Source organism: Strix uralensis, chromosome 1, assembly GCF_047716275.1.
Source record: "Strix uralensis isolate ZFMK-TIS-50842 chromosome 1, bStrUra1, whole genome shotgun sequence".
Taxonomy (NCBI): domain Eukaryota; kingdom Metazoa; phylum Chordata; class Aves; order Strigiformes; family Strigidae; genus Strix; species Strix uralensis.
In genome coordinates this window covers 137,511,030-137,525,659 of record NC_133972.1, presented here as the reverse complement: position 1 = coordinate 137,525,659, position 14,630 = coordinate 137,511,030, and the positions used below count along the sequence as shown (strand labels likewise).

General features: G+C 38.1%; 1 protein-coding gene across 2 annotated transcripts in view; it reads right to left on the bottom strand.

Moving 5' to 3' along the window:
• C1H8orf34 (chromosome 1 C8orf34 homolog) overlaps nucleotides 1–14,630 on the bottom strand; it is a 174,507-nt gene that overhangs the window by 112,940 nt on the left and 46,937 nt on the right. For both annotated transcript variants that reach the window (XM_074893887.1, XM_074893878.1), the window contains exon 5: nucleotides 3,979–4,007. In XM_074893887.1, the coding sequence (XP_074749988.1) occupies nucleotides 3,979–4,007 (29 nt within the window). The remainder of the gene's footprint in view (nucleotides 1–3,978; nucleotides 4,008–14,630) is intronic.

Sequence of the window (14,630 nt, the reverse complement as noted above, 5' to 3'; positions counted from 1 at the left end):
ACATTAAGGGTCAAAATCTGTTATGAATTATCTGATCATCTTCACTCAAGTCTGATTCTGGATCTCTAACACTTAGGTGTCTCCCATTATTAATGTTTACAGTGACTGAAAGACATTGTTGGGACTTCTGGACAAATCTCATAATGTTATAACAGGTCTCACATTATCTGTGAGAGCTCCACTACATGAATCTTAAAGCACCAATCCATCAAATATTGGGATTATGTGAAAATCTCATTTATTTAAGAAGAAAGTACTTCTAGTCTCTGTATTTGCAGTAAAAAAAAAAAGGCATGGAAAACACTCACTAAGCGTTCTTTAGAGAATCAAAAGTCAGAAGATGAATAAACCTTCCCCTACCTCCTTTTAAATTGCTTTAAAATGTCAATATTTTAGTCAGCCTCCAACTGTGGCAAGAGGTAAGGAGCATAACTCCCTTTTTTGCACAGTCTGGTTCAGCAACATTGATGAAATGGGTACAAACATATAAACCCATTTTAAACATATTTCTGCACTGTAACATCCTGGCTACATTTTGCCTCAATGTATCTTATAATGCAGACATTGTACAGTGCAACATATATTACAGTTTATTTTGTGACATACAGACAATCAGGGTCTTCCAGCAGCAGTAAATTCTACAGGAGGCCCGTCATCAGTAGTCCCATGGTCAGAGCATTCACCTAGGACACCAGAGTTTCAGTAGTACAGCTATTCTATACCTCCGTGTGTATTTGAACTTCCACTTCCCAGAGAAGTGTCCGAACAGACTTAGGAAAAAAAACTGAAATTCACAATTAATTCAGTGTTTTTCTCTAGATTTTTTTAATCTGCCTAGGATTCCGTGAATTTCACAGAAAGGCTAACATCCTAGGTCAACTTCTTTGTTTACATGAAATTCTTCACATTATTGAGCAGCTTGAGGAAACTACACACTTTCATGCATAGTTTCTGTTCAGTGGTAAGGAGGGTGAGTCAATTCAGAAATCTGTATTATATTAACTCTGCACTTTAGCCTTAAAATCTGTGAGTCACAAGCCGTACCTTCTCATTTTCTTTCCTTACACACCATACTTGCAGTGCCAGTTGCTGATTTTACATAGCTTCCATGGCCTAGAGACAGAGGCTGAATCATCAAGAGAGACAGAACACCAAACTCTGCAAGTCTTAAGTAAGTGAGATGAAAAAGGAGGGAATCTATACAATAAATCTGATTTAATTGCAGTAATCCTAGGCAATTTTTTTGCAATGAGACCAGTGAGCTCAGAAATCTTATTAGACTATGTCAAACTGAAAGCTTCCAATTTGACTGAAAGACTGACCTTGTCTGCCTGTATTTTCTCTACCTCTGTCTTGGGCTGAAGCCCTAAGTACTGGCACAAAGCTAATAATAGCATACATTTGACAAGAATCCATTTAAATGAAACACCCTTCCACAGAAGTGATTGTAATTCAGAGCAAACTGGTTTTCTAAATCAAAATGCTCCAGTAACTAAGCAACTAACTAATTAACTGGATTACTTGGAGGAGGAGTTACATCAACCAACAATACTGATCAAGTACTCCCCTGACAAAGGCAGCTAGAGGTTACTGCAGCCAGAAAGAAATAATTTTTAAATACTTACATAATGAGAAACAAAAATAAAGAAACATACACATGCATTTCCTGTTTTCTCTTGGTTCATAATCTAAATGACAGATAAAACAGCAGAATTATGGGCTCTGCCCTAATCCCCAAGAATGTTCCTGATCATCAGGAAAAGAAAGCGAGGAAGAACATATAGAAGAATTTATTATTGCATTTAGTTTTATGTTTCTCATGACATCTGTGTAAAGCAAATGGACTAACAGAATCCAATGTCAAGTTCGGGCATGCTGTTCTAGACCCATGACATGCACCTGAAGGGTTAAATGGTTAATCCAAACCACAGATGAAATGTGGTTTGAAAAATGACTAATGGTGCCACAGCCTAGATAAGGAAGGTGTAGTATCAGCATGTATTTCTGGGAAAGGAACCACAATGAACTTGACTACATTTATACCTGAAAAAAAAAACATCGCCTGGGAATAGCTTAGGTGAAATGGAACCAAATTCTGTCTAATGTTAAACCATTATCAGGTAGTCTTTGGTTGCTTTTGGCCCAAGACAAATAATACACTTGGAAACAAGTCACAGGAACATTTCAGGAATTAGCTCGTGTAAGGGATCATTCCTTGGAGGCAGGATTCCACAAAATGGTCCTGGCTACGCTTAATTTCTTAATGCAGAACTAGCCATTATGTCTGTTAAAAATCCTTAAAGGGCAAGACAAGAAATAGAAATTAAGTTCACTAAAGCCCATGGAGATGAAAAATTGTGCCAGTTCTGCAAATCCATTCTGGAAGCCTGTTGAGTAATGCTGCACAAAGGAAGCATGTTTAGAGCTTTGTTGTTTGGTATATTTATTTTATAAATAATGTTTGATTTCAAGAACATTCAATACACCTGTTCTCATCAGAAACACATGTTAAAGCAGTATTGTAAAGGTGTGAGATAATATATGCTATTGAATGTACATAACATAATGTCAAGTTTTATTTAAAAAAACTCACCACCTTCTAATTTTAAATCATAAACAAAAAAGTATATGGTAACAAGAAGAAATTTAACTCTTTGCTCAGACTGGATCCTGAGAAAATTGACCAATGATATTCCCCATATCAATCTTCATACTGAACAGTTAAATTTAAAAAGCATGAATGTTTTTGAACAATAATCTATCATCATCTAAACAAAATTAACACAGAATTATCTCCTAAAAATATATGTAAAAAGTATGTGATAAAAGGCTCTAGTCCAAAATGTTTTTTTTTCCTCCCACAAACTATTTCATATTTTTTTCAACAGACAAAATCAAATGAAGAGGAGTTCTTCTTAAGTATTCTTGAAGGTAAGCATTCTAATGGAAGGACGGAGCACAGTTAAGGAAATAAGTAGGAAGGAAGACTTATACTCTTAATATGAACAACAAGATAAAGCAAGATCAAGGGCAAAATGACAAGTAAAGGCCATGGTTTTGAAATGGCAGCCCCATATGCACATGACTACATGGTAACAGTGATCAATCTTTGTCTAACTGGCCCGTCCTGGAGAACCCATTGGAGGCATTTCATATGCACTTGTGTCAGGAAGTTTCATGCCCTCATTTTAGCAGGAAAAATGAAAGATATTTTTTAAATTGTCTTCTATATTAGGCATTATTCTTGTCTCTTATATACCTTTTCATCTTATATCCCTGAGATTAATGGTTTATGACACCAAGAACACAACCCAAGATTCCCGGCACTAGAAGCACACTGCTGTGCACTGCTGAGAACAGGGAAGATAAAGGTGTTCTATTTCCTTTGGAACTTTGAAAAATTATCTTAATTACTCTTTCAACATAGAGTTCATTACAGCTAAAACTAAAATTCATGTTAACTGTGTATTGCATCAAAAGGGCCAAAACAGAAGAGACCATTGTTTGTTGCAATCAGCAAGGAAGACTTCATGCCATCATACGCGTTCCTGATCAAATCTGGGGAGCAAAAATTATTCCTAAATACCCTCACAAATCGTATCTGAGAACACACAATTCATAACTTCATGAATAAAAGCTATTTAAAGCTAAATATTTCCAAAAGTACATAATGTAACCCAACAGACTATATTAAGCAAAGACGGTATCAAGAACAAAAGCATTTCTATGGCCTCACTGAGAGTCTCTTAAACTCAGTGAGATTTTTTTTCCATAGTTGACAGCCCATCCTGGATCCAGCTCTTAATGTATCAATGCATACTGTACTTACCCATATAGCTTTCCATACCCAAACTTCCTCTGAACCCAACAGAACTGAAGTGTGTATGCCAGGACAGGGAGATGCAGCTCTCATTGCCCAAAATTATCACAATCAGCTGTCTTTTTGTACTGTTCATTAGGCAGTACAGTAAATCTTACCTTATCAAGTTCATCAGAAATAGCAATGCCTGAAAACAAAACAGATTTTAAAAAATAAATAAATTTAGAAACAGTGTTTCTATAAAGGTCTTTTACTAGAGTAAGTAAAAGTAAGGTTTAATCTGAAAAGTTTACATATTGTTCTCTTCACACTGCTGTACCATACAATGTATCATACTTTGTTCCATTAGTGAAATTGCCTGGAAACAATATACTCTTAACTTTCCTCAGCTGCCAGTAAAGTGACAACAAGATTAAGTATACTTCTACCTGCCTTCTAAAATTAAATCTACAACATAATATTTACATATGGACACATATTATGCAAATCTCACCCTGATCAGCATGCAAAACATCATGCTGCAATTACAGTGCAACATGGACATGACTCCTCTCTTTCTCCATGGTTCAATGTAGAAATGATTCTATGAAAACAGATGGAATTTAAAGAGAGGAAAATCTCAAAGTAAAATTTCAAATAGAATGCAAAACAGTTTTTCTAAATCCTCTGAATAAGAACTTTTTTATTTGCTCATCCTTTCTGATGATGCCTGCCTGAGGCTTTCCCATGCTTACTTCCATCATGTCATCTAACTCTTTCAACTATGACTATCCTGTAGCACATTGAATATGCACAGCTGGTCTCAAAATTTTTAACACATCTCCACGCCTCAGTAATATCACATAGAGAGATCAAGTAATCATACATTTAATACTATTATGTTGAAAATTCTGAAATATTGAAGCAAAACCTTTCCCAAGTTCCTATGAGGATTGATAAGAAACAATTCCAGGTTAGAACTTCAATTCAAAAACCAAAGACAAGCACCTCCTGGTGGTGAAAATAAATTGGAGAAGTAGCCGTGGTGAAAATAAATTGGAGAAGTAGCCATGCATAGGAAGAACATGCACTTGAAAGTTGTTTTCTAATTCCTATCATGTTATCAAGACAACTTCTTCCAAAGAATGCAAGAGAGGATATTGCAAAATATGTAGTATTGCCTGAGTGGGGAGTTAGTCTTTCTAAAATCACACTAAAGATTGCAGCATTATAAGTTTACTTCCATGACATTTTTATTTCTTATTTCTGGTATACCATAACTACATGAATTCTTTGATTTTTTACTGTACTTTTAATCATTAACTCTATATGGCTAATTCTCAGTTTAGATGCCTTCCTTATATCAATGTCTCTTTTACAAACAGTGAAGTGCTAGAAGAACTGCAATTATAAGACCCCATCAACACATGAGAAACATGCCAAGAATATTTTCAGTCATTCAATAGGTCTAAAATAGATTATATTGAAAAAGATCCATTTTGCCTAACCATTCTATCCTTCACAGCTATTAACCTGTTTTAATAACTTCAAGCTTTTATTTAGTCCAGACACCACACTAGTGTCCATACAGTATAATCAGCAGGTTGCACCAATGTGAATCATTCAACAGGACTTTAATGTTAATGTGTTATGAATTTCCCTGGCTAAACAGGTGGCTTTGGCTGCAACTCAGGGAATAAAGGAGAGTTTATGGCCTTTGGAAGAAGGGGCTAGCCACTCACAGTGATTAGAAAGATGCTGTGAGGCTATGCAGGGCGGAAATCAGGAGGTCTAAAGCCCAGCTAGAAATTACCCTGGCTTCAGCAATCAAGGACAACAAGAAATGTTTCTATAAATATGTGAGCAGCAAAAGAAAGACCAGAGAGAGCCTCCATCCCCTGCTAGATGCAGGAGGAAACATGGTAACAAGTGATGAGGAAAAGGCTGAGGTGCTTAATGCCTTCTTTGCCTCAGTCTTTAATAGCAACACTAGCTGTATTGAGGGAATCCAGCCTCCTCAGCCAGAAGACAGAGACTGGGAGAACGACTCCCCCTGCATTCCAGGAGGAGATAGTCAGTGACCTACTGCATCACATAGATACACACAAGTCTATGGGACCTGATGTGATACACCCGAGGGTGCTGAAGGAGCTGGCTGGGGTGCTCGCCAAGCCGCTTTCCATCATTTACCAGCAGTCCTGGCTGACCAGGGAGGTCCCGACAGATTGGAAATTGGCCAATGTGACACCCATCTATAAGAAGGGTCAGAAGGATGATCCGGGAAGTTACAGGCCTGTCAGCTTGATGTCGGTGCCCAGGAAGCTGATGGAGCAGCTCATCCTGAGTACCATCACACAACACATGCGGGACAACCAGATGATCAGGCCCAGTCAGCATGGGTTTATGAAAGGCAGGTCCTGCTTGACAAACCTGATCTCCTTCTACGACAGGGTGACCTGCTTATTGGATAAGGGAAAGGCTGTGGATGTTGTCTACCTTGACTTTAGTAAGGCCTTTGACACCATTTCCCACAGCATTCTCCTGGCAAAACTGGCTGCTCGAGGCTTGGATGGGCACACGCTTTGCTGGGTAAAAAACTGTCTGGATGGCCGGGCCCAAAGAGTTGTGGTGAATGGAGTTAAATCCAGTTGGCGGCCGGTCACGAGTGGTGTCCCCCAGGGCTCGGTTTTGGGGCCACTCCTGTTTAACATCTTTACTGATGATCTAGATGAGGGGATTGAGTGCACCCTCAGTAAGTTTGCAGATGACACCAAGTTGGGTGGGAGTGTTGATCTGCTTGAGGGTAGGGAGGCTCTGCAGAGAGACCTGGACAGGCTGGAGCGATGGGCTAAGGCCAACTGTAGGAGTTTCAATAAGGCCAAATGCCGGGGGCTGCACTTCGGCCACAACAACCCCCAGCAGCGCTACAGGCTTGGGGAGGAGTGGCTGGAGAGCTGTATGGAAGAGAAGGATCTGGGCGTTCTAACTGACAAGCAACTGAACATGAGCCGGCAGTGTGCCCAGGTGGCCAAGAAAGCCAACAGCATCCTGGCTTGTATTAGAAATAGTGTGACCAGCAGAAGTAGGGAAGTGATAGTCCCCCTGTACTCTGCACTGGTGAGGCCACACCTTGAGTATTGTGTCCAGTTTTGGGCACCTCAATACAAGAGGGATATCGAGGTGCTGGAGCGAGTGCAGAGGAGGGCAACGAAGCTGGTGAAGGGCCTGGAGAACAAATCCTATGAGGAGAGATTGAGGGAGCTGCGACTGTTCAGTTTGAGGAAGAGAAGGTTAAGGGGAGACCTCATCACTCTCTACAACTACCTGAAAGGACATTGTAGAGAGGTTGGTGCTGGTCTCTTCTCACAGGTGATTAGTGACAGAACAAGGGGGAACGGCTTTAAACTCCAACAGCGGAGGTTTAGACTGGACATAAGGAAAAAAAAATTCACAGAAAGAGTGGTTAGACAGTGGAATAGGCTGCCCAGGGAGGTGGTGGTGTCACCATCCCCGGATGTGTTTAAGGGTCGTTTAGGTAAGATGCTGGGGGATATGGTGTAGGGGAGAACTTTGTAGAGTAGGACTGATGGTTGGATTCAATGATCCAAAGGGTCTTTTCCAACCTGAATGATTCTATGATTCTATGATAAGGATCTTTATGTTATAGCTTGAGCCCCATTAACATTAACAAAACTTCATTAGTTACTGATAATATAACTCCATTAGCAGAGACCAGGTTAAATTAACCCATAAAAAGGTGTGTGTAAAAAAGCTTCTCATTTTCTTCCAAGATACTACTGCACCACACTTTTAGTGTGTGCCCACTCTTACAAATTTTCTTTTGCAGTTGCCAAACTGACAAAATATCACAGCTGAAGTTGAGAGGACAGCAGACTTGCATCCTGTGTGCAGTAGACAGAAAATCACAACAGTGGGGTCATTTTTTGGGTACAGATCTCCGGTGGAATAATATGGACTCTGGTTTTCACAAAGTAGTTCCTCAAAAAACTCAAACTCAATGCATATTTACTGTAACATTTAAAAAAAAAAAACCATCAAACCACCTTAATCGGTATCCTGAGAAGACAACTAGAGATAGTCAAAACTATTATACAGGAGTATTTAGGATTTCTGTTATTCTCTTAAAACCTTACCACACTTCTGGTAGTCAAATGGGTTACTGTCAGTTTATTTTCAAGTAATAAATTGAAAATTTAAAATAGTTGAATTTCTACAAAGTAATAGTAACAATAGTTGCTATCTCCAGTTCACATAATTGCTAATACCCAGAGATCAGCATTTTTCAAAAAGAAAGCCCTCTTTTCACTTATTTTTCATATTCGACAACAAATAACTGGTTGTGCCCTCTGTACCTTGTATAGCTATGCTCATTTTTTTCTCTGTGGCTTTCATACAGTGTAAAAGAGGCAATATAAATTTTATTTTTTATGTATTCTAAATAGGAAAATGTCACTGTAAAAATCACAGAATACTAGAGGCAAAGGGACAGCCCATTCCGTCAAAATATTCTTAAAAGGAAACAGCTATGTTTCAGGTTTAGGTAAAACATCCACAGGTGTAGCTAAAACATCCATACACTAAAAACTTTTTACCTAATAATTCAGTCACTTCCTCAAACTGTAACCTTTTTTCATGACAACTTAATCCCAATCACAAAAAAGCTCTAATATCAGAAAAATCGACACATCTAGTTTATTCAAGCTTGAATCCAATGGCTTTGTTCGAATGTAAGTTACTACAAACAGCTACTTCTGACTTCCCTCAGCTTAAACCTTTAAAGCCTGACTTTGCATGACAGCGAATGGAGAATTAAAGTTTTAGGGCTGCTTCATCACTACTCTGCCTCAAGCCACTGAGCAGCAGACAAGGGGACTGTTGAAAAAGTTCTGCCTTAGCTGGGGAAAGTCTTCTGATGGCAAAGGCAAATCCTTCAGAAATAAAGTATGCTTTACCTTTTCTCTCATAGCAGCTGTCTGTCACAGACAACACTTGCTATAGTTTTCTATCATACTCTGATTGACAACTATACAATAGTCCTACCACTCTTACTTTTTGCAATGAGAAAGCGCAATGTTCAACTAACATGGGGAGAGGTTTGCTTGCCACCGTCAGCTAAGGTTTACAGTGGGAATTAGTTAGGTACCTACCAATTTTATTTCTTTATTTCTTTAAAAATCCTCCCTTTTACAAGTAATTAAGGGTGCTGAATTTTGATCAGGCATCACAAGTACCCAGCCCACTCAGCTGTCTGGTGAATTACACAGACAGATTCAGGGCATTTGTTTCTACTTTTGAGTGTAATGACCCTCTGTGCTGTAAGAGTGCTGGAACAATCAAGTAATTGTTCTGAACATGCTTTCACAGTCCTTCAGAAATGCTCCACAGCCACAACTACTGCCATCTCTGATCAGCAACAAATCTGGAGTGGGCCTGTTCATGCTAGCACAGCCTTTCTCAACTGGAACACTTTCATCTTATCAATAGCTTGGCTTTTGAAGAGAACTGGAAGAACAAGGTACTCTCTGATTGCAAGAAAGGTCTGGCACACTAGGATTAAATGAAACATGACTACCAGACAATGTAATAACAACACAACTTCTTAACACTTATTATTTTTTAATTACTATTACTACATTAATCAGATTGCACAAAAGCATATCTCATATTAGCCACGTACCTTATAGCTTTTTATACCTAAAATATTAAACTATGTTTGTCATGCCTTTTTTAAAAATTAGCAAGGATTGTTAAAACCACTCTTTACACGGTTATCTTAGATTTCTGTTCCCGAACTTCTATCCCTATGGCAATCTCCAGCAGCACAATGGTACAAATAGAAAAATAAAGATGATGGTCGTTACAGCATTATAGCATCTTTAATACAAAAGCCACCTCCCAAAATGTATCTGCACCATGTTTTAACAAAATAAAATCCCTTTTGAGTCTAGAATTAGTATCTTCCACAGTAAAGACTTTCTGCTTAGGACATTCTGCTTAATTTCTAGTTTATCAGGAAATTAACTTACTTTCAGAAGAAAAATGAACATTGTTAATAACAATTCCATGAGTCTCAAAAATGCCTAGTTCTTTCATATGCAGTTCTTAGAAGAGTTTTATTTGTTGCTGCACTCCTGCAACAAACACAATTAATCCAGTACCTAATGCCTCTCCACTCAGTAGTATTATTTCTCTTTGAAGAGTGATTTTTAGACTTCGATGTTCTCAATTCAACAGCATAAAATTAATTTTCAAAACAGTAGGCACCACATGAGTTCAGGTCTTTTTGAAATGGCAAGTCATAAAATCCCTGCCTGCTGCATTATTCCCAATCCGCTTTACAGCAGCTTAAAAACTTGCAATATCTTCATATGCTATACACACCTGAAATTATAAAACAGATGTTCTGATAACAATGAAAGTTGTGACACTTATAGACATCTACCATTTTTTCTTTTATTTGCGGTCCTTAAATAATTATAGGAAGAGAGAACACAAAATAAAAATCGGTTGAGATTTAAGACTTACATTTTTCTAAATGCACAACGTACATCTGACAAGTGTGATGTGTACCCAGTCTTAAGAAAATAAAATGCTACTACTTTGATGTACGCCAGATTACCATTATTCAGCTCAACGGGAGCAAATAGTTTATGCATTTTCCTAAACCTCCAGAAGATGGCCACAGAGCTCCCAATAGCCAGTTTTCCTATTTGCCAAACAAAGCCTTCTGGATTTGACATACGGGTTTTGACATACAGAGTTTAGACATACTGTGACAACCTCAGTGCAACTCTGACTAACTTGACAAAATTCATTCTCAGAATTGGCCTAGGCCAGGGAACTTGTGGATGGCTGGACTGTCAACCTCATAGTGCACCACAGGTTCTGTAACAAACTCCGGGACAGAAACAGCATTGCTATTCTACCGTTATTAATACTGCAGCTTGGAGCAGGAACACAGGAATACTGTATCATGTATCAACTGTCCAGCAGTTAACTGTCCCAAAGCATTCTCCTATACATTGTAAATCAGGGTAAGCGTATGTTCCCTCACTGGTGGGACAGGCCATCCCAGTCATACTTGCATTTCCCATGGCAAAACCTCATGCCATACTGCAGCTGGCAGCCTAATAAATTCTAGCCCCTGTGCCTGTTTGCACCACGTATTAAACAGAAGGTAAATTGAAATTATTTCACACCATCCTTGGATTATAAAGGACATAAAATGGTTGCTCTGGTTGCACCAAAGCATCTCTCCCAGAAAACATGTACATGAAAACTAAACCAGCTCTGTCATTTCTGTATAGGAACTTTATAATAGATATATCATTGACTGTCATAATAGATATTCTTGTATTATTTCCTTTACTTACACTGAGTCATTTTACAACTTTCAAAATTAGACATATTTCCTCCAGTAGTAACTCAGAGATTTGCTGTGAAGACATATTGAATTGAAACCTCACAGCTCTTGTCAAGGAGGAGCATATGTCCTTATATTATTAAACAGCTATGTATCAAGTTTCTGTAGTGGTATCCATCTTGAATTAGTATAATACTCCTCCTAACATGTAGCCATATAAGAACAAGAGGAATAGTGTCATCTACAAGGCACCACACATCAACATAACAGTATACTATACATCAGTATAGTCACTATCTAGGAAACATGGATTTAATCTCTCCTCCCCCTGGTGGCTTTAAAAAAAATGAAAATCATTAATCCCAGCAACAGAATTTATGCTTTAGACTTGCAGCACTTCTATATCTAAATTTCTGAGTGGCGTCAATGGACAATACAGGTTTCAAGATTAGGTTTGGTGAGCAATGAATTAGGCAAACAGAAATAAAACGCAAAGCACCCACCAAATATTATGTCCCAGAAACTCTCCTAGGCCAAGGTCATCTCAGAAGAGACTAATCAACACTGTAGAATCTGTCAGAATTCTTGATTTTAGGGAAAGGTGTACACACTGCAGTAGGTTGATTAAGGTGGGTAGCCCACAACAGCCAGTAGCCATGGACAGAGTGATAGCTCACCCTTCTACTACCCCCTGAATGTCAACCCCGTTCTATGAACCATATCTGAGATGACAGGCACACAAAGCCCAGTTCTGCAATAGCATTACAGAAACTTTTAGCAAGCCAAACACTGTTCCAGAAAAGGACGCTGTAACTCAAAAAGAGACTCTAGTCCTGAAACTTAGAGTAGGCTAGATCAGAATAGCAAATACCTCCACAAAGGTAATTAAAAATTTAACATCTGTAGGAAAAAGATACTTATAACTGAAGTAACAGTGATCTCCCAGCCATATAAACCCCACTTTATAATTGAATAGCAATAATTATGTTCACATTCTTCCTGTTTCAATCTCAGAAAATATCATTATTTTGTATTATTACTCATACATCACGCTAAAAGCAAATGGATTTTATAAGCAAAGGCAGTATCGGATAACAGCTGCAGTACTGAGATAAAATTATCTTTCTTAAAGGTTTGATTGAGCTTATCTAAAAATGTCGATCTCAAAATAAATCACAAACATTGATCTCACACAAGAATAACACGATTTTAAAGTTCAGTCTGAACAGGAGAAAGGAAAAATCCTCTACAGAATACTGATGACTAGTTTTGTGGTTCAATTAGCAGAACACATTTAGGGCTAAATGCAAAACTGATCATGGATAAGTCATTTTTACAAACTAAAGTCCATTTCAGATCAACAACTCTGTATGACTGAAAAAAAATACAAAAGTATTATGTCTTAAAATGATGCCCCTCATGAGGTGATTGATAAGTCTAGTTACATGCCATGCAGGTGTGCATTCGCAGCTATATCATCATCATCAGAAATGCCTGGTTTCAGTGGGAAAATTCAGATATCCCTGATAAATGTTAATGGCGTTCTATTCAAGTACATCTTCCATAACCACAATGTAAGTCATCAGTGGTTTCCTATAGTGTAGAAGCTGCTAAATGAAACCCCATTCTAATGTGTTTCAGAGACTGCTAAATACGTTGAAGTAGTTCATGATGTATATATTAAACTTCTCACATCCCACATACTCGCAGGTTCATCCACAAAACTGAGGACATGATTTTAGCGGTTTGTTAACATATTCTGACCTTTTTTTGAACTAGTTCTACCCTTATTGTTATGAGTGTTTTACTCTTGTTCTTATCTTCTTCCTCATAAAATATAAACAGAACATAGGCTTTTAAGTTTCACTATTTTATCTTTTTCTTAAAGGGGTAAGATCATGCTTATCTTTTTTAAGCTATGCATAAACATCAACTTATTCTAACATTATGAGAAATAACTGTTTGAGATACTCTGGAGGGACTCAAGAGATCTTTCATTCTTGGAGACATTCAAGAGCCATGGACATGGTCCGGGACAACTGCCTCTAGGTGCCCAAATTGAGCAGTGGAGTTGGAACAGATGACCTCCAGAGGTACCTTCCAACCACTCTGTGATTCTATGATTCTCTATGGTTTTCAGCAATATTTCCTACTAGATTGCAGATGGCTTTCTTATTTACTAATTATTTATTTATTGATTACTCCCCTTCCAAATTAAGAAACCAAAGAGTACTTTTTTCATATTGGTTATAGCTAGATACCATTATTTCTGGGACTTCCTCCAACTAGCTGACGTGGATTGGTTATCAAATAGCTTTGGTTAATGCTAACTTACTACCATTTGCTGACCTTAAAATGTCCACTGAATACAAAGCATGATAATTTTGTTTCTTCCCCTCTGATATGTAGTATACACCTGGCCTTAACAAGGATTCAAACATTACTAACAAAATGTTGGTTACCTCCGTTTCAAGGCTATGTGTAATTATGAAAAAGTACCAATCTCACAGTAAAACACATTAAGTGTCATCGAATGCTGTTGCCATGTGTAAACCGAAACTCACACATTTTCAATATGCACCCTAATCCAAACTGTTCATATAAAAGATGTAAAGTTGTTCATAGAGCAGGCAGACTTCACACCTACTTTGCAGCAAGCTCTTGCTGATTTAGTCCTCTTTTTTCCCACTCAAAACACTCATAATTCACTGCTTTCCCTCTCTTGTTATCTATTTTTCCATCCTCAGAAGATGGGGCGGTGAAGACAGATATATTCATGAGCAAGATCCTTAGCTATACAGGAAGTTTTAACTGTCTTTACAAGGCAAAGAGGCCAGACAGGGAAATACAAGAGCATACATCTGAAACAACATGGAACTTTTCTTACTTATGCTCAGCTGAGGAAGAAAGATGACAGCAATAAAGATGAGAGACCTTGCAATCAAAGAAAATGAAACAGGCACAAGTGAAATGCAGTATATTCCTGTATGTTTCTTCATAAACCAACATCTCCCCTAAATACTTGAATTGATAGTTCAAAATCCACTTCAGTGACACACAGCTGATTGTAGAAGCAAGTGAAACCCAGGTTTCCCACACTGGTAGGCCTCTGGAAAATAGTATATTTAAATCACCAAGCTCCAACACACTTAGACCATAATTATGGCAATACTCTTCTACAGTCTCTCAGAACTCATAAGATACTTTTAACATTGAGTGTGAAGTCACTCTTGGTTTCTCAGGATCTACTGCAGCACAGAATTACTCACATATTGTCTTGATGGGGCTTGGGAGGAGGGCTCCAAATATAAGGAAGTTCAGTTTTAATTGCTAGGAGGACTGAACATAGGAAAGACCAGACATCCAAATGCCTGAGCCTCACTTTCCAAAGCTTTCAGACAGTTCTAATTTTGTGTGAAGTGCACAGGTTTGTCTCAAAGCAGATAT